Source organism: Caretta caretta, chromosome 7, assembly GCF_965140235.1.
Source record: "Caretta caretta isolate rCarCar2 chromosome 7, rCarCar1.hap1, whole genome shotgun sequence".
NCBI lineage: Eukaryota > Metazoa > Chordata > Testudines > Cheloniidae > Caretta > Caretta caretta.
Genome location: NC_134212.1, coordinates 25,985,652 through 26,012,547, shown reverse-complemented (window position 1 = coordinate 26,012,547; position 26,896 = coordinate 25,985,652). Strand labels below are relative to the sequence as shown.

General features: G+C 41.2%; 1 protein-coding gene across 8 annotated transcripts in view; it reads right to left on the bottom strand.

Moving 5' to 3' along the window:
* Positions 1-3,777: 3,777 nt before the first annotated feature.
* The window catches only part of ARHGEF3 (Rho guanine nucleotide exchange factor 3), a 320,877-nt gene continuing 297,758 nt past the window's right edge, over positions 3,778-26,896 (bottom strand). For 7 of the 8 annotated variants that reach the window (XM_048857876.2, XM_048857875.2, XM_075130320.1 and 4 more), the window contains 3 exons: positions 25,576-25,746; positions 7,357-7,543; positions 3,778-6,223 (listed from right to left, as the gene is read on the bottom strand). In XM_048857876.2, coding sequence (XP_048713833.1) covers positions 5,877-6,223; positions 7,357-7,543; positions 25,576-25,746 — 705 coding nt within the window. In that variant the 3' untranslated portion in view covers positions 3,778-5,876. The remainder of the gene's footprint in view (positions 6,224-7,356; positions 7,544-25,575; positions 25,747-26,896) is intronic. The other variant, XM_075130323.1, reaches the window with a different exon arrangement.

Sequence of the window (26,896 nt, the reverse complement as noted above, 5' to 3'; positions counted from 1 at the left end):
CAGATGACATTGTAAATAAGAAGTGGCCAGCATTTTCTCCTGTAAATATAAACAAACTTGTTTGTCTTAGCAATTGGCTGACCAAGGAGTAGGACTGAGCGGACTTGTAGGCTCTAAAGTTTTACATTGTTTTGTTATGGAGTGCAGTTATGCAACAAATATTTACATTTGTAAGTTGCATTTTCATGATAGAGATTGCATTACAGTACTTGTATGAGGTGAATTGAAAAATATTTCTTTTGTCATTTTTACAGTGCAAATATTTGTAATTAAAAGTAATATAAAGTGAGCACTGCACACTTTGTAATCTGCGTTGTAATTGAAATCAATATATTTGAAAATGTAGAAAAACATGCAAAATATTTAATACATTTCTATTGGTATTCTATTGTTTAACAATGTGATTAACACTGCAGTTAATAGAGATTAATTTTTTTTTAGTTAATCATGCGAGTTAACTGCAATTAATCCACAGCCCTAATTGGAAGCAAAGAATAGTTTATTTGATTGAAAATGCTGAGTAAATATAGATAAGCGTAAAACACTTAACCAAGTTAAAATTTTGACTAAGGTGTTGTGGTTAACCTTTTTAGATGTAAGAGCTTTACAAAAATCTCATTGTCATTTACTTGATTTCTCCATGCTGATGTTCCTCATTATTCAATATGGAACACATTGACAAATGTGGATCCCATTAGTGTATTTCATCGATTAAAAAGTGTGTGTTATATTTATTTTAATAAAGGCTGTGATCCTTCCAGCCCTCCTGGACTCTAAGCAGTCCCTTTGTTAGTAAGGATTACTGCACACCATCCCAAGATGGTAGCATAAAAAAAAAAACCTCTCCATTGTCCCCTTAGTAGCAGAAGTTGCTGCACTCCACAGGGTAGCAGTATAGGGGGAGTCCATGTTTGCCGTGTGCTGTGCTTCCGAGTACTAGGAATCCTAAATAACCAAGCTGTGAGTAGTTAATCCACCTCCCCAGAAGCAATCTAGGTTGAAGGAAAAATTCTTCTGCTAACCTATTACAGTCCAGCATGGGGGCTAGGTTGACATACCTATGTCTCTCAGATGTGTGGATTTTTCACACCCCTGAGTGAAGTAGATATGCCAATATGTTTTCAGTGTAGACCAGCCCTGTCGCTTAGCTTGATCCCCCCCTGGAGAAGGAGATAAGTGTGGCACAGGTGTTTCCCCTTAAAGCAGGCACACTCAAACTGGGGGTTAGGACCACTCAGGGGATCATGAGGTTATTACATGAGGGGTCACGAGCTGTCAGCCTCCACCCCAAACCCCACTTTGCCTCCAGCATTTATAATGGTGTTAAATATATTTAAAAGTATTTTTCATTTATAAGGGGGGTCGCACTCAGAGGCTTGGTATCTGAAAGGGGTCACCAGTTCAAAGGTCTGAGAACCGCAGCCTTAAAGGGCCAGCTAACCATGTGTCATCTTGGCTAATTAAAACTAACTTATCAGCACGGTCCTGTGTAATAGTCTTCTCTTAAAACTGTACTGAAGGTCTTGTATTACTCATTGCTTTCCTGGCAAGTTGTTGCTCCCACTCTTTTCTGATAAAATAAACTCTTAAGCAGAGAACTCTACACTTCCTGGGACTTCTCTACACATCAGAGTTGTGCCACTTTACAGCTTTAACTATGTTAGTATAGCTGTAGTTCCTCTTGTGCAGGCACCATTATTTTGGTATAAAAGATGTTTTATACCACTATGGCAGCATCCTCACTAATGCGTTGTACCAATATAAGTATCTCAGTTTAAAAAAAAAAAACCATAGCCCTACCCAAATAGTTATACTAGTAAACAAAAAAATCTCTGTAGAACAGCCCTAGATTGCCTTATCAGTTAGGCTACCTTGCACATTTTTATTTGCATTGCAGAAATGGCTGATGGCCCCAATCAGACTCAGGGGACCCAATTATACTAGGGGCTGCAAAATTATGAAGGAAGGGGCACATCTCTGTCTTTACATGCTTACAATCCAAATAAGTAAAACACAGGGTGGGGAACAGTAATACATAAAAGCAAACCTTGACTGATGTATTTGTCTCCATATTATTTTAAATCAATATGGTCTAGTACAGCGGTTCTCAACCTGTGGTCCACTGACTGTGTGTAAGGGGTTTGCAAAAGACAGACGGAAAACTGAACGAACAGAATTCAACTATATATACACAGACAATATTTTTCCAAAGGGGTCCGCACCTCCATTCGAAATTTCCCAACGGCTCTGTAAAGGAAAAAGGGTTGAGAACCACTGGTCTAGTAAATTTAGCACATAGCCTGGAATTCTTGAGTTTAATCCAGACTCTAATCATTTCTCATTTTGTAGATTTGGACAAGTCAAACTTCTCTGGGTCTCACTTTCCCTATAAAATTGGGGATAAGACTTACTTACCGGATACTGGCGTTATTCAAGGTAAATTCATGTTTGTGACGAGTTTTGAAAACAATGAGCACTATGGCCAGATTCAACAAAGGACTGAAGCATGAGCTCAACTTAAGCTTTCATCCAGTTATTCCAGAATCTCTCTACCTTTATAACTGTTATAGCATGTGTATTCTCCTCCCCCAAGGGGGGGAATCCAGATTAAACTTCTAGCTTTTATCCACCTTCTTTTGTGGTTAGAAGTGGTGGTGACAATGTTTGGGAGTCTTGAATTCCTATTACAGTAGAACCTCAGTTACAAACTGACCAGTCAACCACACACCTCATTTGGAACCAGAAGTACATAATCAGGCAATAGCAGAGCCTAGACACACACACACACACCCCCAAAAAAAGGGGGGGGCGAATATACAGTACTGTACTGTGTTAAATATACACTACTAAAGGGAAAGTTTTAAAAAAAAATTGACAAGGTAAGGAAACCTTTTATGCTCTTTTCACTTAAATTAAGATGGTTAAAAGCAGCATTTTTCTTCTGTATAGTGAAGTTTCAAAGCTGTATACTACGAAGTCAACGTTCAGTTATAACCTTTTGAAAGTACCATAACATTTTGTTCAGAGCTACGAACATTTCAGCATTTCAAAGAGCCTCCATCCCAAGGTGTTCATAACTCTCAGGTTCTTCTGAACTTGAAGTGGGACAGTATATACCTATCTCAGCTATTGTTTCAGGCTGCATGCAGATTCAGGCAGAGAACTATATACTCTTCATGTTTGAAAGGTTGCCCTCAGAACAGTTCCATGGCCATAGTGAACAGTGCCTTGCTGTACTATACACGGTTTTCTAAATGATGCAACATGTCCTGATCTACATAAAGCTTTTCCATGTTTTGAAGAAGAGTATATAGGCATCCTCAGTTATGGCTGTAGTTTGTTAGAATATGGTTTGGATGGCCAAAGCATAGAGATGACTCTGAAATCAGATGCACTAGTGGAGCTCTATGCCACTGCATGGATTTATGTGAGTGCAGGCAATGGCAAGATTGTGGCCCATATTACTTTATACAAAGCTGTTGTATGATGGGTCTCTACAGGAATTGAAACTGTCTTTTGTTTTTAAACTCAAAAATTTTTCCTCACTCACATTGAATGTCCAACCTGTATAAATTGTGCTGGTCAAAAAAAGAAAAAAAATTGTGAAAGTTTTTCCATCAAAATTATGAAATTAGAAAAATTTTATCCAGTCCTGGTCTATGACCCACTTCAGCCAGAACCAAAATATAAACATTGCTTACGTATATTAAATACTGTTGAAAGCCCTATGTAGATTCAGCCATAGTGGGCTTCTTGGATAATAAGCAATCAAAACAATTAAAAACCAAAACAGTTTAATGTAATTTATTTGAAATGCTTCCATAAAAGTTTAAGGCCATTATACACAAATATTTCATCAACACATACATTCTCTCCTCTTTTCCATCAATGCTTTTTTGCTAAGTTTGGCCAACAGTTGTCATAACAAAAGTTCATAACCTAATATATTTTCTTTTTTTTCCCCATCAATAACATGTTCCCTTGTCTTATTCTTCAAGGGCATGCTCAAACATTCTACTCTAAAAATGAAGCAGTTTAAATAAATTACAAGCCTGCAATAGAAAAAAAATTCACAATGTTTTAAAAACTATAAATACAGAAATAAGGTCTACAGGGTAAAACTGACAACAGTATTTTTTTTTAAAAAGTAATATACCTTGTTTTTATATTGATTATCTTGCCACACTGATTCCTTTAATGCACTTCATGACATATGTACAAGGTAAGTGACATTTTATTTCCTGCTTTCTTTCTGTAAACTTGTAAACACACATGAAACAAATATTTTTGGCAATAATTTAGCAATTTTACTACTTGTGCTGGTGTGTGTCTAATTTGCAAAGGTCATCCTGAATTTTTACAATATCAAGGATCATGTCAATTAGTAAGGACACAAATTTTGCAGCTTACTTTACCTTTCAGTAGATTTCTGCATTGAGAAATAAAAGATGAACCAAGAATTCCTAAAATAGTCAGGCTGTTGCAGTGTTTGACTGCATTTTAAATTGGCTGATGTGCCTCTCATCATAATGAGTCAGGCCAATAATTGACTTACTTAAATCAGCCACCAGAAAACACAGCAGTGATTCCAATTACAGCATGAGGTTTAGATGCAGCAAAATTTTAAAAAACTTAACTTGACAAAAATATAAAGGGTGTGATATTTCCTAAAGGAAAATAAATTCCCTTTTTTATTTAAACTTTTTCTGTCCCCTAAGGGGTGTTTGTACAGCACCATAGATCCAAGATTGTGTCTCAGTCTTAAAAAACAACTACATGTAATTGTAAACAGAGTCATTTACACAAGATCTTGGGATGTTTTAACTTTAGTTTAGTGGTAATGGTTAGTCACATCAGTGAGTGCAAAATGCTGGAGGGCCTATTCAATGATCTAATGCTTTTTTAGATTCTTCCTGTCTTAATCAGGATAATACAGAGTTATACATGGCACTGTAAGCAAACTACCAACTTTTTATTTACAAATACCCAACATTCCCAGCATTTAATCTGAAGATTCAGTATTAGCAGTAGACTTCTCTTTCAATTGATTTTAGTATTATGCGCTCCAATAAGTAAACCACGAACACTACACTGACTCTTCTAATTGACCAGATTACTATGTTGGTTTGCGGGATTTTCATACAGTGCTTCATACTTTCTAAAATTAATCCCTAAGAGTCACTGTTGACATGGCCTACTCTTTACATTTCCTGTTGATTTACCACCACAGTAGCTAACTTACCTTATTCCAAGATGTTATTTTTGTAGACATTTGCCTTTCTGAAAATTTTGAATGCCATTCCTAATTAAATGCAGACTTCAATATCCCTTTAAAGAGCCACTACAAAGTTTGTCTTTAGGTGCCACGTTAGAGGTCAAACACTGTAAAAACCATGGAGAGACTCTTACGTAATATACATATAAACAGTAGTTTAGACAGAGGAGATGTGCTGGGGAGGTCCACAGGGTCCAGTGCCCCCCCCCCAGATTTCTGCCAGGGTTTATATGCCCTGTCCTGAACCCTGCTGAATACCACCAGAACCTTTAAATTGTGCCTCCCTACTAACAACAGTTACACATCATCTCTGAGTTTAGAGATTCTTTCTACCAGCAGGACAATGAATATAACTGGTCAAGTACCACTTTCATCCACCCAGATGTTTATGGAAATATCACAGGATAGGAGTTGTAACAGATTCCAGCTTACATAGATTGGCAGTTACAGTACTACACTCAAAAGGTACAAATACAAGAAAGATTGTGTTGACATTGTCACAAAAAAGTGTTAAAAGTGCTTTTCCAAACTGCTCCATTTATGGAATGCAAATACTGTACAGGTAAGACACAGGTTTACTTCCATGAACTGTAATTTTCTGTCAAATGTTGGTTTCTATCTGTTTGTCATTCTCACAAGAGTTTGTCTGTTCCATGCATTCAGAATCAATGTTGACTTCACTAGTGTCCATACTACAGTCTGACTCATTGTCTGAGTGGTCCATTTGCTCAAGCCTGCTTTCTCCCTGTGGTACCCTACTCCGATTTGGGGATATTAGGAAATGTCCTTCTGAATCCAGTGTTCCAGCCTCTATGTCACACACAACTGTTTCTTTGGCCTGTCGGATACAGTTAAGCCACTGTTGTTTGTTGAAGGAGTCATTGGCTTGCAGCGAGTGGGACTGGCTTTGCGATCCACTTTTGAAGCTGATTCTAAAGAAGTTTTTAACTGAAAAACAAAATATGTCCGTTGATTGCTTTGGGTGTCTGCATTTTTAATGAGAGTACATTAAAATACTAAAACACTCTACCACGTTCTTAGGTTTACTGGGTTGCTTCCCCAGGGCTAAGTTAGAAACCCATAGAATAAATAGGAGCCGAGGGAAAACGAAGGAACTTGTCGCTCCTACCTCTGTAGGGTAGTGGGGCATCCCCAGATACTACTGGAGTTGCTAAAAGTTAATTGCTTGCTAGGTTAATTAGTTTAGAATTCAGCCAGTATATTGATGCTATACATGCATAAAACCAACCCCAAATGCCTAAACTGGCTGACTTCTATGCCGGTTTACCGTTTCAAGCTTGGAACCTTAAGCAGCTCAATAGAGTTGGTGCTACCCACAGAACCCTGTGGAGCCTCTCTGGCTATAACGGCCCTGTAGAGTTGTGAAGTTTCACTTTTGCTCCCTATGGAATAGCCAGGACTACTTGTTCCTGTGGCAGCTTGGGCCCCCTCTTACCTGTAATCCACAACATAAATCAGTCACAAAAAACTTTCAACATTATTTCTCAGAAAAGGTTAAAAGATGGTTTGTAATGGAAAACTTGTTAATTCGTAGGCATTGAGTCTACAAACACTTAACATGCTTAACTTTAAGAATATGAGTAGTCCAGTTGACTTTAAAAGGATGACTCAGATGCTTAACATTAAGCGCATGCATAAGTATTTGCATGATCACAGCCTTAACTGTGGAGTAGCAGCCAATGCCTCCATAACAAGATGAAGAATCACAATAGATAAATCTTGTCATAAGGTTTCTAAATAAGTTAGAAAATTTCAAAATATACTCTAGGGAAGACTGTTTATAATTTCTTGTTGTGCTGCTACATTCTACTCCCTTTTCCACTTCCCAGTGCAGTAAAGGGGTGTTTCTGTGTGTTTTGGGTGGGGAGGGGGAGAGAATCACATTATTGATATGATGGATTTTTAAAATAGACATTTAGAGTCTTGCATAATAACATTTTGAAAGAAAGGTCAAATTTTTGACCTAAGATGTTATTTTAAATTAAGGGAGGAGATTTCAAAGTTACATCTATTTCCTATGAACTAATGATAAAGTATTCAAATCAAAAGTGTATTCATACTTCTCTCATTGTTGCTAAATGCACCACGTATGGATCCACCCAGTCGCACCTCTCCATCCTGCAAATCTTCCAGAACAAGATCCTTTACTGGGATGGGCTGCCGGTATAGTTGGTAGCAGAGTTGTTCATTATGGGTGATAGCTCGGGTAATCACCAGCACTTCTTGGAACAAGAAGACATGCAGTTTCTGTTAAAAAGCATAAAAGGAAAATAAATTCATTATTCCTTTTAAAAAGTCACTGAACAAAGTTTATTTCAACTGTAATATACTCCAACAGTATATATTAGCTTTTAGTTCCCCTTGCTTAGACATAAATAAGCGTAAATTTGTTCACCACAGCCATCACTGGGCCTCTCTTCCCTCCCTCCCATTATAATACTGTAGGTGGCCTAATATAGTATAAATATTCATACCCACTTGTAACTTATGTAAACTAAGGAGAAAACAAAAAATGCTTTTCTATCCCCATATCCAATGTGTTTAAGCAGTGATCCTAGAACATCTTGCACAACGTGGTCCTTATTCATAACAGAAACGAAATGTTATGTTTGTGGTTCCATAACTTTCTCAGTTGCAGAAATGAGTTCGCATGAATCTGTCTACCCACACATGGAAATCACATCTCCCAGCTGCTGTGTAGAAGTACCATCAGTGTTTCTCTGAGATACTGTGGCCAGGTCTACATTACAAAGTTAGGTTGACGTATGCCACATTAGGTCAAGTTAATAATGTACATGTCCATACTACCGAGTCCCTTCCACCGACCTAAAGGGCTTTTAAAGTCTACTTCTGTACTCCCCCTCTGCGAGAGGCGTACTGCTTCAACAGACATCTATGCATGAATATGGGGATAGTGTAGAGACTGCACTGTGTAATTTGAATTAATTGGCCTCCAGGAGGTGTCCCACAGTGCTCCACTGTGACCGCTTTGGAGAGCTCTTTCAACTCCACTGCACTTCAGCCAGGTACATAGGGCACAGCCCCCCGTTAAAGCCCTGGGAACTTTTGAATTCTCATTTCCTCGTTTGATCAGCATGGAGAGCTCATCAGCACAGCTGACCACGGATGCTCAAGGCTGTAAACGTGCTCCAGTATGGAGCACGCAGGAGGTAGTGGATCTTATTGCTGTGTGGGGAGAAGAATCTGTGCACGCAGAGCTCCAAATCAGCAGAAGAAACCAGGGCTTTGGAGCGGAGCCCGGAGCTGGAGTGTGGAGCTGCAGGTTTTTGCCTGGAGCCGGAGCGGAGCCGGAGCACAGAAAATCTTGACTGCTCCATTGCTCCGGTTTTTTCTTCATTTTCTATTCAAAATGAATGATATTTAGCAAGAAAGTCCTAAAGGTGCCAAAAAGTTTCAGATTGTAGAGCAACTGATATTAACATCTACTTTACGTAATATGTCAGTTATTCTCACTTCGGCCGAAATCAAGATTTAATGTACAGATACAAAATTAAAGTTTTTTGGAGATATGTTTTATTAAAGAATCAGATAATTATCAGACATCCGGCTACACTGCAGACTGCTCCCACCCTTGTGGCAAGATTAGGCGAGTACTCGCGTAGATTAGTTAGATAGATTAGTAAGTGTTGATACTTCTTTTGTAAGGGTTGATCAACGAGACGCGCTGAGTGCTGCGATTACGGAAAAGTGTGACGCAAGTTGCAACATTTAAGATATCACGAACAGGTATACTGCAAAAGAATAATGTTTTTGTTTATTGATATATTAAGATATCGCTAGAGATATTAACCACTTAAGTTCATTTCTCAAACGGGCTCCCATTACCGGTACATTTGTTCATGGTCCCATATCACTCTGGTGGACTTATTTTATATGTCATATGTTCAATGGTCTTTTGGTAGTGTTTGTAATTTTAAATTTACTGAAAAAGTCACGTGCAGCAGGCATATAAATATACAATAAACATTTTTGCATAAATTAGGAGTGATTTTTGTGATATATCCAGAGTGATTGGAAAATGTTCAACACAACTTTGGGGATGAATCCTAAGGTTATTTTAAGAAAAAAAGTTTCTGTGAACACGTGTCCTAAGGGAGCTACAGTCCCTTCAAGGAGGTGATGAAAAGTTAACTTCTGATTAATATCTCAAAAACACTTTAATGTAAACTAATGAAATTATGTCTGTCTTAGCGTTAGTATGTGCTACCATATTACCTTATCCAAAATTATCTAAACCGTAGGCATCCCGAACTGGTGCTTGGTCATTTTTATTTCATATTTCAAGAAAGGCTGGTCATCGACTGCCCCAGATACGAGCGGTAATATGTTCCATAATAAGTTAATTTTTGGTGATTATGTTTCAAATTTATGGTTCCAAAGTTGAAAAATAAGTAAGTAAAATTGGATCATTCTACGCAGATTAAAATTTTTAAACAGTTTTCTTGGAAATGGTTAATTATACAAAATAAATTAAGAGTACCATTTTAATGCATGTTTTCACATTAAATCATATTCCAGGGTCGTATCTGTTAAATAGTCAAAGATTTAAAAAATATTAAATAAAATTGGCCTAGTCCCCCCAGTTCACGACACCTGTAGTTTAAATAATTTTATTTGAATGATGCTGTATGACAGAATGTTGGGAATCAACTTTAATGGGAAAGCGGATTCAAATTGCAAGCACAGTCCTTTTGGTAAAGAGAGCAAATTTTCAGAAATATGTTTTTCCTTCATCAGGCTGGAAACATTATACAAGATAGAACCTGTTTATTTGCTCTATTTGTATAATCTATTCAGACTGATGAAGCAAAAACGTATTTCCGAATATTTGCTCTCTTTACTAAAAGGACTGTGCTTGCAATTTGAATCCGCTTTCCTGTTAAAGTTTATTTTCAACCTTGTAATATGTAGTCTTGTTACGTCCCAACAGTTAATGTTGTAGAACAGTGATAGCACGTACTAACGCTACGGCGCATACCAAATTTCATTGATATATCTATATTAAAGCATTTTTGAGATATTAAAAACTTGGAAAATATTTCAAATATTTTTACTGCAAAATTTCATAAAAACTAAACTTGCAATTTATAAATAAAAATGTATATTATGTATATTAAAATACTTCATTAAAACTGCAAGAAACATGTTAAAATATTAAAAATATACTTCAATAATAATTTTGTATAAAAAGAAAATGCGATCATTTTTGTCCAGAAAATCCAAAATAAATTCGGAATACCTTAAGTGGTTAAGATATCACAAGCAGGTACATTATAAAAAAAAATACTTTTGTTCATTGCTTTTCGAAGATCATAACAAGAAACATTGGGATGCGGTAGCAGCACAAGAAGATTTGGCCATGGCTTCAACAAAAAATTAAAGAATTAAAAAATCAAATCTGCCCCCCATGACTGATAGCCGATTTACGGAAAAGGATCTCAATGACATCTTTACTTTTGAATTTGAAAAGCCCAAATTTGGGCTTTTGGGAAAAGCAAAGACGAAAATCGGCAACGTGCAAGGTGGAAAAGGAAGTGAATGGCGAGCTCAAACCATGTAGCTTCAAGACAAGTGAAGCAAATGGTGTGAAAAGTTTCAACCTTTGGCAGCACGTAAAATGTAACCATCCTGAAAACTATGCAGCTCTGGTTACAAAAAAAGACCAGGAAGATGAGGCAAAACAAAGCTGATGCGGCTAAATGACATTCATCTGGCTCTTTGAAAACTCCTGGAGAAGAGATTTTTTGCGGAGCTTCATTTGAAAAGAAACCCAAAATTGAGCAACCAAAACTTGACTCATATTTGAAGTCCTCAAAGGTTACAGTCACCATGGATGCCAATACTTTCTGTGAAGGGCTGATGGAAATGGTTTGCTTGAGTTCAACACCTCTCACTACCTTCAGGCTAAAGAACAAAGGATTCCAAAAAATTGCAGGTGAAATGGGTCGGCAGCTTGGCGTTTTGATGGGGCACGATGCGGTTCATCATTTAGTTGTCAGCACAACTGAGTCTGGTCGCGAAGAGCTCAAGAAAGCTTTGGAGCAAAAATTGTTTCCACAGGTTGCTGCATCCATTTTCAGGTAGCACAAAATTTCCCTGCAATCAATGCTCAGTACTATGAAGAAGGAAAAGATAAAGCTGTGGTAAAAACCTTGGACATAAATTGACACTGATAGTGCACCACAATTCTTTGTATGTGAAAGATCAAGTAAAAGCTATTTTAGGAAAAATTTGGGATCAGTGAAATGCAAGTGTTGAGCATCTGCGTTGACAATGCAGCAAACATGACGTGTGCTGTCAAAAATTTCAGCAAGGACAATGAAACCATTTCTACCTCTGAGAACAGGGATGTGGACAGAACAAACTATTTTGCCTGATGAAAGAACTAAAGGAATGGATGAAATTGAACTCAACATGGATGCTACTGCACAATGGGTTAATGACCCCCTAGCCTCATATTTCCAACATGGCTTCATGAGGATGACTCGAAAGTCCAGCTGATGAGGTGTGGTATTCACACTCTTCAGTTAGCAATCTGGGATGGACTGAACAAAGAACATGCAAAGAAATTTCTTGCAAAAATTCAACAAGTCGTTGTCAAACTACGAACCCCAAGTATTCAAAGTGTTCTGCTTGATCTACATGGGGTAACTCAATCATTGGATACTGTGACTTGCTGGGGTTCAACATTTGCGATGATTGGCTTCTCCTTTTTCAATCTTACTGTGAACAAGTGGCTGCTGCTGGAACAAGAGAACTCAAGTTAACAAAAGCTGAATGGGACTAAGTGAAGAACCTGCGAGACCTCTTGGCAAAGCCAAACCTAACAACTGTGAATCTTCAAGCTGTCGATGTAACCCTGGGAGTTTTAATGAAGGAATGGCGAAAACTGTCAAAATTCTTGCAAGAAAATGGTGGACAAATTGCAGAAAGAATTCTATCCTCCATGCAGAAACGCGAAGAGAAGCTTTTTGACAATATTATTTTCCTTGCTGGAGTTTATGTTGACCCACGGTATCGGATTCTTCTTACCTCAAGGGAAATACCAAAGGCAAAGGAAGGGCTCCTTGATATTGCTCGACGACTCGAAAAACAAAATCTATTGCTACATTTGAACTCAACAAAAGAGGTTGAAGAAAATGAAACACAACAAAAGGAGTCATCAACAATCGAATTTGCGGTTTTGGAAAGTTCACATCCTTCAGAAATAGCAGGCTGTTCTCAAACTTCCATCTCCACTCTGAACTTGTTCGAGCGTCCACCCCTGAGATGTCTTCAGCCATCACAGGGAAATAGAGATAATTCAAGCACCAATTCTTCAGAAGATGCCTTCGAAAAGGAATTGGATAAACAAGAAAGACGCCGGCGAGTTTCTGCAATTCATAATTGTAATGAAGCATTATTCAAGATAAATTTTTGGGAAGATTGTGAGGCGATGGAGTCTATTGGTAGGCTAAAAGTTAAGTCTGTATGCACTTTTTTATTTAGTTAAAAGTTAATTTGAGACGGAGCATGCAGCGGAGCTGGAGCAGTCACTATTGGTGCTGGAGCGGAGCAATTCAAAATTTGATTGCTCCAAATCCCTGGAAGATATGCTAACTTCTATACCAAAATTGCACAGGTTATGGGGGGAGTGCTACATCAGAGACACACAGCAGTTCTGCATGAAAATAAAGGATCTTTGGCAAGTGTACCAGAAGACAAGGGAGGAGAACGGTCACTCTGGTTCTGAGACACAGACATGCCACTTCTATGAGGAGCTGCATGCAATTCTAGGCGGTGACCCCACCACTACCCCAAAATGCTCCATTGCAACCTCAGGTAACAATGAGGGAGACATGGTTGACCAAGAAGAGGAGGAGGAAAATGCAAGGCAGGCAAGCAGGGGGATCCATTCTCCCCAACAGCCAAGAACTTTTTTTTTTTAAATTCTGGAGCCCATCACCTCACAGGACCAATTGTCAGCAGAGCGTGATGCCGAGGAAGGCACCTCTGGTGAGTACACATTTTCAATCAAACTGTAGGGGTTACATGCTATTATTTTTAATATTGAATCTGAATAAAAAAAATTGGGATACTGGTTATCAGCGGCCACTCCAGCTACACAGAGGGTACTCTCAGAAAAAGACTGTTTATGTGCTTGGGATGGCCCAGGAATCCTCCAGGGAAATCTCTAGGAAGCTTTCATGGAAGTACTCTGCAATTCTTTGCAGAAGGTTTCTGGGAAGGGTTGCCTTATTTCGTCCACCACTGTAGACACTTTCCCATGCCACTCCAGTATTAAAGCTTCAGGCATCAATGTGGCGCACAGCATTGCAACATAAGGACCAAGTCTGTAGCCAGACGCTTGCAGCATCTGCTCTCTTTCTGTCTCTGTTACCCTCAGGGGAGTGATATCACATATGGTCACCTAGGGGAAACAGGGGAAGTTTTAAATGCTAGCCCTTAAACCGCAAACAATTCGATAAGTAATCCACCCCGGTTTGGTAAATTCTGGGTCTCGCAACCATGCTTTCCAGAGCGTGCCCTGATTGTGATTGGAAGGGATCACCCCATATTGCAGCCAGCATTTAAGTTGGTGGCAGGGGGGGAGGAGAGAGGCAACACTTCCTGGTAGTTTCCCTTCCACCCAGAGGTGAAAGTAAGCCGGTACGGTGTACTGGCAAGAGCCGGTGTGCTGTACCAGGGTGGATGGGCTTCCCCAGGCGCAATTTAAAGGGCCTGTGGCTCCCAGCAGCGGCTGGAGCCCTGCTGCTGGAGCCCTGGAGTAGCAGCAGCAGGGTTGGGGCGGTGATTTAAAGGGCCCGGGGCAGTAGCAGCAGCCGCCAAGCCCTGGGCCCTTTAAGTTGTCCCTGGAGCCTCGCCACCGCTTCCCCAGGGCTCCAGGGACAATTTAAAGGGCCCAGGGTGGTAGTGGCGGCTAGAGCCCTGGGAAAGTGGCAGCAGGGCTCCGGGGGGACAATTTAAAGGGCCCAGGGCTCTGGCCGCCGCAACCACCCAAGGCCCTTTAAAACCCTGCCAGAGGCCCCGGCTGCCGCTGTTACCCTAGGGAGAGGGAAGGAGGCACTTGCTGGTACAGAGTGGGCCGGGGCTGGCTCTGACCTCCCCCAGCCCCGCCCCTTCTGCCTGAGGCCCCGCCCCTTCTGGGGGCCAGAGCTGGCCCCAGCCCAGCCCCGTACCGGTAAGACCCAAGACTTACTTTCACTCCTGCTTCCACCCCAACCCAGTGCCACTTTTGTAACAATCAAACTATTTGCGGTGCTTTACGCTGGTGCCTGTTCTCAAGCACCATCCAGGTTGCTATGGGTTGGAACCACTGATACAAAAGAATGTATGAAAAGCTGCAGCACAAGATGTATTGCCCATGCCTTGTGGCCTGACTTACCATGGCTGTAGCAGCAAACTGATTCTTGCAGTAGCCAGTGGTTCTGCTTACATTGTGGATTGCATGGAAGTGCATTGAGGGGTGTTTCTTTTATAAAAAGATTTAATCTTGCACCAGAAACAATTATGCACTGTCAATGCTACCCTTGTGGTTTGTATTCTTGCACCTGAAACCTTGTCCACAGGTGCATCCTCCATACAGGGACAAAGACTTTCCCAGATTAGACGGCAGAAAAAGAAGACTTGGGAGGACATGCTCAAGAGTTAATACATGCCTCAGAGAGTGACAAGATGGAGCTCAGCGCATGGACGATTGTACTGTCGGAGAGCCTGCACAATAACTGTGAGGACATAACAGCATGCAGGGAGCACAAGCATGACACGCAGGACAAGATAGTGCAGATTTTGAGGGAGCAAATGGACATATTAAGGCGTTTGAGGTTCAAGAAAGGCAACTGGATGCTAGAGTCCCGCTGCAGCCTACGCTGAACCTGCTGCTATCATCGCCAAGTTCCACATCCTTCTCTCCCAGACGTTCTAGGATTGGGGGGGGTGGGTATCCCTTGCACTCAGCTCCAGGCAAGGGCACGAGGACCAGAAGGCACCCATTCCCATACCTTTGATTGTTACTGCAGTGCAATTGTAAGCAAGCTGTCCTTGTTGTCCCTCCTCTCCCCCATGTTATCAGCCCCTTACCCTCAGGTTCTTACTTTTCTTTACTGTCTCGCAGTGTTTATGAGCATAATAAAAATTAATGGATTGAGGAGAAAAGACTATTCATTCAGCACACTGTGGTTAGTGGGGCTGTAGTTTACAGGGGAGTATATGCAATGAAGGCGACAGCCTGGTAAGGAATACCACACAAGAGTCACATTACTGTGGGTCATTGGATTAAACTAGTTTTCAAAACCTTACACATCAAGGTGCACCGAGTTTCTGTTCTTATTGTCCTGGTGCCTGGCTGCTCAAAATTGGCTGCCAGGCCATCTGCCTCAACCCCCACCCCACCGGAAACTTTTCTCCCTTTGTTTCACAGATATTACGGAGCACACACCATGCAGCAACAAGAATGGAGATACTAGATTAGACCACAGTGAAAGCAGTAAGCAAACTATGCTGCTCCATACTGCTGTCCAGGCTGCGTGCAGCTTCATGAGCCATGGGAGCAAGTCGTAGGCTGGGTCTCCCAGGATCATGATTGGCATTTCAACATCACCAACAGTTATTTTGCAGTCTGGAAAGGAAGTTCTTACTTGCAGTTTTCTGAACAGACCCGAGTTCCTAAAGATGTGCACATCATACACCTTTCCTGACCATTCCATGTTGATGTCGGTGAAACGGCCCCTGTGATCCACCAGCGCTTGCAACACCATTGAGAAGTACCTCTTTCAGTTTATGTTCTCTTTGGCAAGGTGGTCTGGTGCCAAGATAGGGATATACGTTCTGTCGATCACCCCATCTCAGCTAGGGAATCCCATTGCGGCAAAACCATCCACTATGACCTGCATGTTTCCCAGAGTCGCTGCCCTTCTTAGAAGAAGTCTGTCGAGTGCCCTGGGAACTTGGATCACAGCAGACCCTACAGTAGATTTACTCACTCCTAACTGATTTCCCACTGATGGATAGCAGTCTGGCGTTGCAAGCTTCCAAAGAGCTATTGCCACTCGCATCTCAACTGTCAGAGTAGCTCTCATTTTAGTATTGCTGCACGTCAGGGCTGCGGAAAGCTCTTTGTGCAGTTCCATGAAAGTGGCCTTATGCATTTGAAAGTTCTTCAGCCACTGCTCATCATCCCATAGGTCCATGCTTGCCATGCTATGGCATCTGCATGGGTAACCCAGGCTTAAGGCGCCAAAAAGGCTTGGTTTGTTTGCCACTGTTTTCAGGGAGGGAGGGAGATAAGTGCATCATGGGAGGCTAATACCATGTTCCCATAATCACCTACGCAAATGTTTGTCCCATGAGGCATTGCAAGCCCAACCAATTTGCATCCACAGTTCCTCCTTCCATAATGTGTTGAAAAGCTTATCTTTTTCCTTTTGAGATGTGGCAGTTTCAAAAGCTGGGAAGACTTACTTGACCATGATTGTGTTTTGCAAATACCCTCTTTTCACAGGAATTAATATAGGGTAGATAGGAAATCTGTCTAGGACTAAGTCTCAGGTAATGATAAGGTAATGTGTGTTAAGAAGAGCGATTATTTTCTAGTTTTTTGGCAAACCATTCCAGTTTATATAGTTTAAAAATACTAGAATAGCATATTTGTTTTGAAATTTGGTCACTGAAAATCTCATGAAATTCAAACTGTGTTCTTCATTCTTTGTATTATGGTTTCAGTATGTGACACTACTAACATTTATTTTATCTTAGAAACAATGAAGTGGTCAATTTTGAGACCCTTCTAAGTTCCTAGTCGTGTTTCAACCAGTCTGTTTGGTCTGATTTTCCTAGGTGCCAAGCACTCATAGGTCTGACTGAATACAAAAGTAACTACAAAGAGCCCATCACCATTTAAATGAGTTTCATATTTAGTGAAAAAGTCAATAAGCTGTATCAGGGGATGGCAAAACACTAATTTTCACATTTAGATACTAAACAACAAACTAAGTTATGAATGGCTAGATGGGATTCTTCAAAAGAAAAAACTCAAATTTTATTAACTAAATTTGCATTTTGCAAGCCTGAAAAATAATGAAATATCTAGCACTATTCTACTGTTGTTCTAATTAAATTAATTCAGGAGAATTATACACTGGCACGTACATATTAAAAAAAAAAACACAAAACAAAATAACCCAGAGTAAACAACAACAGTACGAAAAATGATCAGTGACTTCGTCTTGGCTGCCTTCATGGTAACTGTATACCTAAAACTATAACAAACCTGGAAGAACAAGGCCTCTGACATGTTTACTGCTTCATCCCAGTTTCCAAGAAGTGCTATTCAATCTGTGCCACTAGAAAAACTTCTCATGGTTAGAAAACCTTTTATAACTTTATTTGCATAAATTGGGTTAATGGAAAGGAAACACCTTGATTTTCACAGTGCTCCAGAGGAGGATTATTTTTATTTGTAAATTGGAAGCTTTGTTTATCCTATTTTTGTTAATCATTTTATAGAGGAAAAAATGTTTCGTTTAAGTCCAAGTGTATCAACTACTCCTTAATGTACCTTTTTTTTTGAAAATTGTAAGCTTAACTCATGAAAGTTAAAAGATACTGCGAAGTACTAGAGATTGTGCATACTATGAATTCCAGCCAAACTTCTGCTTAGAATACTCAGTCTGTACCAGGCATGAGTAATTAAACAAACTTTTATAAAAATCACAGAGTTTGGGCAATTTAGAAATAGACACAAACAATGTATCTTACTAGTTAAAGCTGTTAAAATTGGGGTTGAAATATTACTGCTGCTTACTCCAAATTCCCGAGAAAAGCTTGCATTTGGAATCAACTTATTAGGGCTGTCAAGCAATTAAAAAAAATGAATGGCGATTAATTGCGCTGTTAAACAATAACAGAATACCATTTATTTAAATATTTTTGGATGTTTTCTACATTTTGAAATATATTGATTTAAATTACAACACAGAATATGAAGTGTACAGTGCTCACTGATTTTTTATTACAAATATTTGCACTGTAAAAAACAAAAGAAATAGCATTTTCAATTCACCTAATACAAGTACTGTAGTGCAATCTCTTTATCACAAATGTTGAACTTACAAATGTAGAATTATGTACAAAAAAGCCTGCATTCAAAAATAAATCAATGTAAAACTTTAGAGCCTACAATCCACTCAGTCCTACTTCAGCCAATCACTCAGACAAACAAGTTTGGTTACTTTTGCAGGAGACAATGCTGCCCACTTCTTGTGTACAATGTCACCAGAAAGTGAGAACAGGCGTTCGCATGGCACTGTTGTAGCTGGCGTTGCAAGATATTTATGTGCCAGGTGCGCTGAAGATTCATATGTCCTTCCATGTCTCAACCACCATTCCAGAGAACATGTGTCCATGTTGATGACAGGTTCTGCTCGATAACAATCCAAAGGAGAGCAGACTGATATACGTTCATTTTCGTCATCTGAGTCAGATGCCACCAGCAGAAGGTTGATTTCCTTTTTGGTGGTTCAGGTTCTGTAGTTTCCGCATCTTTTAAGAGTTCTGAAAGCATGCTCCACACCTCGTCCTCCACTTGTGGGCTGGTATAAGGGGTGCCATTGGCCACGCACCCTCTCAGTTCCTTCTTGCAGATTAATTCCAATAGAAGAGTAGGAGGATGGGTCCTGTGGAATGGACATGAGCAACATCTCAAAAAACAACTGTTATGAAAGGTTAGTAACCATTTTTGAGTACTTGCTCATGTCCATTCCATGTTATGTATCTCACAAGCAGTATCCCATGAGGTGGGCTTAGAGTTCATGGATATGTTGACTGTAACATTGCTTTTCTAAAACAGGTCATCTCAGGCCTGTTGGATGATGGCGTAATGTCAGTGCATACCTTCGTATCCCAAACAGGTTGTGACTCTGCAGATGTCCTGGATCGACACCTGCATGAGAAATACTGCTGACGAAGCCTGGGCTCTTGTGGAGTGAGCAGTTGAGATGGCTAGAGGCAGGACATTCACTTGCTCATTGCAAGCTCAAATACAGGCAGTTACCCAGGCTGAGATCATCTGGGCTGACACAGGAAGCACTCATTCTTTTTGCTATTGCTACGAAGAGTTGCATGGGCTTGCAGAAGGGTTTAGTCCCCTCAATATAAAAAGGGAGGGTACACCTAACTTCTGAGGAACAGCAGCTTCACTCCTTAGAGTTCTTGTGAGGATTGGGGAAGACAACTGGTAGGAAAATGGCTTGGTTGTTATGGAAATGTGACACCACCTTTGGTGGGAAGGCTGGATGGTGGCACGTTTGGATCTTGTCCTTAAAGACCACCATGTAAGGTGGTTCTTCATTTCAGAGACCCTTCTGGCCAAGGTGATTGGCACCAGGAAGTTGACCTTCCAAGAGAGAAGTAGCAGGAGAACATGATGCTAATGGTTTGAAAAGGGGACCCAAGAATAGGGTGACCAGATGTCCTGATTTTATAGGGACAGTCCTGATTTTGGGGTCTCTTTCTTTCTCTTATTACCCCCCACTCCCTGTCCCGATTTTTTACATTTGCTGTCTGGTCATCCTATCCATGACTCTTGACCAAACCAAGTTTAAGTCCCAAGGGGTGGGGTTGGCTTGTGGACTTGAGGACAGAGCCCCACCAGCCCCTTGAGAAAGTGTACTGTCATCTTGTGGAGAACACTGACCTGTCGTTCACTGGAAGGTGGAAGGCTGAGATGGCTGCTAAGAACACTTTAATAGAGGAGAGGGCCACGCCTTGCTGCTTTAAGTGGAGCAAATAGTGCAAGATAGACTAAAAGGGAAGATAGAGATGGAGAGAGAGCATGTTCAGAAGCCTTACAAGAGAAACTCTTCCACTTGGCTATGTAGATAGTTCTTTCTACTGCCTAGCAAGATTTGCTGAACCTGTTCCTAGCAAGCTTGTTCAGGTTCAGCCATGCAGGGAGGTGGGGTTTGGGTGAAACAGCTGGCCGTGGTCTTATGAAATCAGGTCCTGACAGAGTGGGAGTGAGAATGCGGTTGTCAGAGAGAGCCAGGAGCATGCCGAACTAATGTTGGTGTGGCTATCCCGTGGCTATCAGAATAGTTCTCGCCTTGTCCCATTTGATTTTTAGGAGGACCTTGTGAACCACGGGCATTGGGGGAAAGGCACAAAGTAGGAGATGTGTCCATGGGAGCAGGAAAGCATCAGAGATGGAGCCTGGGCTGTGTCCATGCAGTAAACAAAACTGATAGCATTTCCTTTGTGCCTGGTAGCCAACAGGTCCAACTGGGGAGGCCCCCACCTTTGAAAGATGAATCTGGTGACCTTTGGGTGAAGGGACCACTTGTGGTGAGAGGAAAAAAAATCTGGTGAGATGATCTGCCAGTACATTCCAGGCTCCTGAGAGATGCAACACCTCGAGATGAATGGAGTGCTTTGCGCAGAAGTCCCACAGACAGATGGCCTCCTGCCACAAGGCTGAAGATCAAACCCCTCCCTGCTTGTTAATGTAAAACATGACCACAGAATTGTCTGTCAGGACCTGTACCACCTCACCTGAGATCTGGGGAAGGAACACTTGGCATGCTAAGCGTACTGCCCTGAGCTCCCTGACGTTTATGGAGGCCATGGAAACCATGCAGAACCTCAGCGTCCTGAGATAGCTGTTGAGACAAGACAGGTCCAAGATGGGTTGGAGGCCCCCTTTGGGATTAGGAAATACTATGAGTAAAACCCCTTCCCTCTCAAGTCTTGAGGAACCTCTTCCACAGTCCCCATACTTAGGAGGGATTGCACCTCCTGGACGAGGAGTTGTTCATGAGAAGGCTCCCTGAAGAGAGATGGGAATGCGGGAGGAAGGGGTGGATACAAACTGAAGGATATATCCAACTGTCAATATATTCAGGGCCCAATGGTCTGATGTTATGTATGACCATGCTGGGCTGAAGAGCAACAGAGGTTCCAAAAATAAAAGGGGTGGTGGATCTGAAATGGTGACTGGTACAATGCCCTCAGGCGCACCTTCAAAAGGCCTGCTTGGGCCCTCCGGAGTATCTTTGAGACCTCAGCTGGGAAGCTGAAGTGGTCGGGAGTGGTTGGCGCCATTTTATAACCTCTCCCTTTTCTTTTGTCGTGTTCCTGTCTTGGTGGCACCAAGAACCAAGCAGGTGCTGGGGCCAGAAGTGCTTCCTAGATGCTGATGGAGCATAGAGACCTAAAGATCTTAGGGAGGCCTTTGAGTCCTTCAGGCCATGAAGTTTCATGTCCATCTGCTCTGAGAACAGAGAAGAGCCTTCGAAGGGGGGGTCTTGGATAGACTGTTGGACCTTGTGAGGAAGGCCGGATGACTGGAGCCAAGAACACCACCTCATGGCGACAGCAGAGGCCATGGTCCTGGCTGCTGAGTTGGCAGCGTCCAGAGCCACCTGGAGAGAGGTCCTGGCCACATTCTTACCCTCCTCCAAGACGGCAGCATACTCCTGCCTTGAATCTTGGGGGCAGGAGTCTTTAAATTTAGTCAAGGAGTCCCACCAATGAAAGTCTTATCTGCCCAGCAGAGTTTGCTGGTTGGAGATACATACTTGAAGGCTACCCATCAAATAACCCTTTCTTCTGCAATGGTCTAGTCTCTTGGCATATTTTTACTTAGGGGTAGCACTTGACAGGTCCTCCCTGTCCCTTTTGTTTGCTGCAGACACCACCAGTGACCCCCGGGGGGAGGGGTGTGCGCACACGAGTACAGGTGTTCGAACCCACTTGCTGGAACATAATACTTCTCAGCCCTCTGAGGTGGGGGACAGAGAAGTAGTAGTTTGCCACAGGGCCTTGAGAGATCCGATCACCACCTCATTCATGGGCTAAGTCACCTTTGAGGGAGCTGCTGCAGCCACGATATCAATAAGGCTGTGTGATGTCTCTTTGAGCTCCTCAATTTCCAAACCCAGGTACACAGCGACCGGCTTCAGAAGGTCCTGATGGGCCCTGCAGTCATCCTGTGGAAACAGGGTACAGGGTCCTGCAACAGCCTCATCTGGGGAGGAGGAGGCGGAGCGCCTTCCTCTGCCTCAGCTACATCTGCTGGAACCATCTCCTCGACATTGATACCAGAGCCAGGTCCAGTGCTGAGTGGGAAGGAGTGGTAGCCTGTCTCTCAGAAACCACTGAGTAGGAGTGATAGGAGGGAGAACCCAGTACCTGGGGAAACCCCCAGGGGTTCCAATAACCATGGAAATCATGGCAGAGCAGTACCTGCGTCTGTCTCCATATGTGAAAGAAGTGTTGTTCCAGCAACTGTCACAGGTGGTAAGAAGGAACTGAGAGGATGCATGGCCAGCGGCACCCCTTATGCCAGCGCATAAGCGTGCAGCTCCAGAGGGTGCTAGAGCTGGCCCAGCTGATACCATTGCTGGAAATTTTTTCCTCAATGGAGAGCACAAACACCTAACATAGAATGGACATAAGTAAGCACTCGAAGAACTGTGTGTTTGGTTAAACAGTTAGCACTAGTTAAACCCATTTTTAGGCTCAAACAAATTAACCTCTACACCCTACTGGAACGTGCCAGAGCAAGGTATTCATGCCTCCTGGCTTTCTGTGTGAGTTCTACCAAGGATGAGTAGCTTTACAATCTAGGAATGATACCACTAGAGTTGAACTGGTTGAGGCTTCTAATCAATCTCTTGTCCCATCTGACCCTACCCCAAGCTCCAGCTCACCCCATCCATTCTGTGGGCTGTACTGAATGGCTATGAGCCTCCAGCAAAGGGCCTCCTGACTGGGTGTTGGGGAGCTTGCATCAGGGAGCCTCATTCTGAAGCAGACTTTCCACGGTCAAGATTAAGCTCTCTGGGGCAGGGACTGGCTTTGTTATTTGTCTGTAGTGTCTAGCACAACAGGGTTCTGATCCCTTATTGACATTAATTGGTGCGACTATAAGAAAACTACCACCATGGGGGGGCTTATAGCAGGTATTCTTTTGGCTTCCTGGGGAACGAATAAGGCCCCATAGATACACATAGTGGGACATGTTCATTAGTGACAAATGGTAATGAAAATTACATGTTAGGTGTTAACCAGTCAAAAGAATATACATAAGCAGTAAAGTAATGCAGCTTGTACTAATATGGCATTCTGTCACATATAAGAACAGAAGAGAGGTAAGATAAAACTGGTCCCTTCTGCTTCTTCTTAACACCCTTTTATTAATTGCTGTTCCTGCCACACACGCACAGTCTGCCTCTTCAGTATGTCAGTTAAGCTTACATAATGATACCCACTAAATTTCAACAGTTCTAATAAATGACTGGCGATATATTGACTTGAACAACATTAATTTTGGGCATTTTTGAACGACCAGCCAAGGACTTGCATATGAAGACTTAATTTGAAGATGTAAATACATGAGGGTGAATTATGCCCCCCCAAGAGAGGAATCTAGTACATAATTATACTAATTCCCGCCCTCCTATTAAAACCTACATATTTTAGACTACCAGTCAAATGCACGCACATAAAGACATATTAATCTAAATTTGAGGCAGAATTCACCCCCCCCATATCAATTTAGACATATTTATAGGTGCAATATACTCCAGGAGAGGCACATACACAGTATAAATTTTCCCTGTGCATGCATCTGGCAGTAATCTAACGTGTATGTTGTAATAGTTAATATTTATCAAGTCAGTATATTTTCAGTTGCACATGTTTATTAGATTTACAGGTTTCCTTCTATGACAATCAATGTAGAAAGGCTTCTGCATAGACCCAAACTAAACCATGTTACTTGTGACAGATTAAAGTGACCATGTCTCTAACTGGTTATAAAGTCATGGTGAAAAACTGTAGTTTAGACAGAGCCTCAGAGCTAATGCTTCCTCTGTTACATGTTCATTTACTACTGTGGGTTGCATTTCAGAAATACACATCTAGTATTCAGTCAAGAAGAGCTAAATTTAAGCAGTTTATAATGCAATTCATGGACATTAATTCATGTTTAACATGCTAAATTCATAATTTGTATATCATCATTAAAGACTAAAGCTATTTGCAAGCTGATTAAAAACACCATACTAATACTTGAAATGTAATTAAAATTAGTTGGGTCCTATTTTGGCATTTCAAGGATACAAGCAAAAAGTTGCACAAAACTTCACCAATCTTTCTTCCTAGTTCAAGAGACTTAAGCAAATTTGGTTTCAATATTTGGCTACAAGTAGAGTCCTACAAATCTGCGGATATCCATGGACCATTTTTGCAGCTCGCAGCTCAGATTTGGATACAAAATTAGTATCCACACAGAGCTGTGCAGCACACACTCACCCAAATGGACTGGCTGTCACCCAGACCTCAAGCTCCAGCTTGGCTCTCTGAATCATGCAGCAATGGGCTGCAATATGTGGCATTACCCCGCTGGGCATTTTGGGAGTTGTAATCTCCAGATTGCTTGGATGGAGAAGGTAAACTATAACTTACAAAAAAGAACGTGACCATGTGCTCCTGTGTAGTGAGCTAAGTGCTGCGTGCACGAGAACTGCCGCGTAGGGATGTCTGAGCCCCTGACTGGGAAGGCAGTGCTGCACGTGAGGGCCCAGGATTGTAGCCTCCCTGCCTGGAGCGGAGAAGGGGGTACAGCATAGCCCTGAATCACTGGTGCACAGTGACCTGTGGAGGTGTTAATAGAGCCCTACAAATCCACGGATATCCACATCCGTGGACAATTTTTGCAGATCAGACTATCCATGCAGCACTCTGGTAAGTACTCCATATCTTTTCTACAGGAAGTATAAAAAGGTATCTGCAATTTCCCCTTTCTTTTAAAGAAAAGCAGTTATCCCCAGCCAATCAAGTGGCAGTTCTCCCACAGCCTTCCTAGTGCAAAACACAAATGGTCCACATGAGCTGGGACCACCATTTCATATTTCCACGTCTAGGGCTTGATCCTTCTCCCATTAACTTTAGTGACAGTGGGATCAAATCTAATCTCTCTTACAAATAGATGTAACTGTAGCAGTCCAGAAGATGAGTGAGCTATTTTCTAGGGATTTAAATACAGTGTGACACTGTGGAATTCACCCGTGTTCCTAAAGGCCACCATGAAGGGATATAATCTCACAGAATAGGATCCTGCATAACACAATGGTCCCAACCACCTTCCTCTCTCTCAAAATTGAACCAATGCTATATCCTCTCTACCCCAACTTGTAACACCATAGCACTGAAGACACCTTATCTAAAAGTATATAGTGATAAAAAAATTTACTCCTTACCGCTCCCCTGTTGTTCTTTAGTTCACCGTGACAACACACAACACGTGCGTTATCGATCAGTGCGTCCTTTTGGCCTTCTTCAAGATAAATGAGCCTCTCTTTGTAATATTGGCACTCAGATTCACCTGTCTTTATGTTGATTTCTGCAACTATACCCTGAATTATATTTATCTATGGAAAAAGAACAAAGAGGAATGAAAATACCTGAACTTCCATCAGATGGGCCTTTCACACTCATTCTTAATTGTAAGAAGATAAGAGGAAAAGAGTCACTTTACTTCACAAAGCATTTCATATTTCTTAGTCAAGTATTATTTCAAGTAATAAGTAATATTTCAAGTGTAAGGTATGAATGTGAGAGCCAGAATGGAGCAGACAACAGTGTGTTTGTTTCTAACACTTTGCTTCTTTGAAATCTGAAGCTTGCTTCTCGATATCAGCCCTAAATGTTTAGAATGAAGGTAAACAGATTTAACTGTGAAAGCAAATGCATTTTTTATTCAACTAAAATTTCTTTATTACAGTAGAACCTCAGAGTTACGAACGCCTTGGAAATAGAAGTTGTTCTTACTGGAAACGTTCGTAACTCTGAACGAAACATTTTGGTTGTTCTTTCAAAAGTTTACAGCTGAATATTGACTTAATACAGCTCTGAAACTTACTATGCAGAAGAAAATGCTGCTTTTAACCATGTTAATTTGAATGAAGCAAGCACAGAAACAGTTTCCTTACTTTGTCAAAAAGAAATTTAAACTTTCCTTTTATTTTTTAGAAGTTTACGTTTAACATAGTACTGTATTTGCTTTTTTGGTCTCTGCTGCTGCCTGACTGCATACTTCGGATTCCAAATGAAGTGTATGGTTGACCAGTTAGTTCGTAACTCTGAGGTTCTACCGTGAATGTACGCATGCACACACACACTATGTACATGCCTGCTTGTACCAAATAAACAGCCTATATGTATATTTAAATAATATAAAAATCACATTCATAATCTTCTATTTTGTACTAAACAATGTACAGCAGAAGAAATTAAGGCCTTAATCCTGCAAGACTTTATGCATAACTTTACTCACGTGAGTATTTGTATTGGCTTGAATGAGACTATTTACAAAAATAACGTTATACTTGAGCATTTATGTTTGGAGGATCAGGATTATGAGTAATTTTTCTGTTACTTTGTGGGCAGTATAATAAAAACTATTTATTATTCTCATATTACAAATGGAGAACTGAGTACAGAAAGGCTGTGTTTTGCCCAAGGTCACATAAGAGATTAGCAGTTAGGAATAAATTCATTTCTCCTCGCTTAGCATCATTT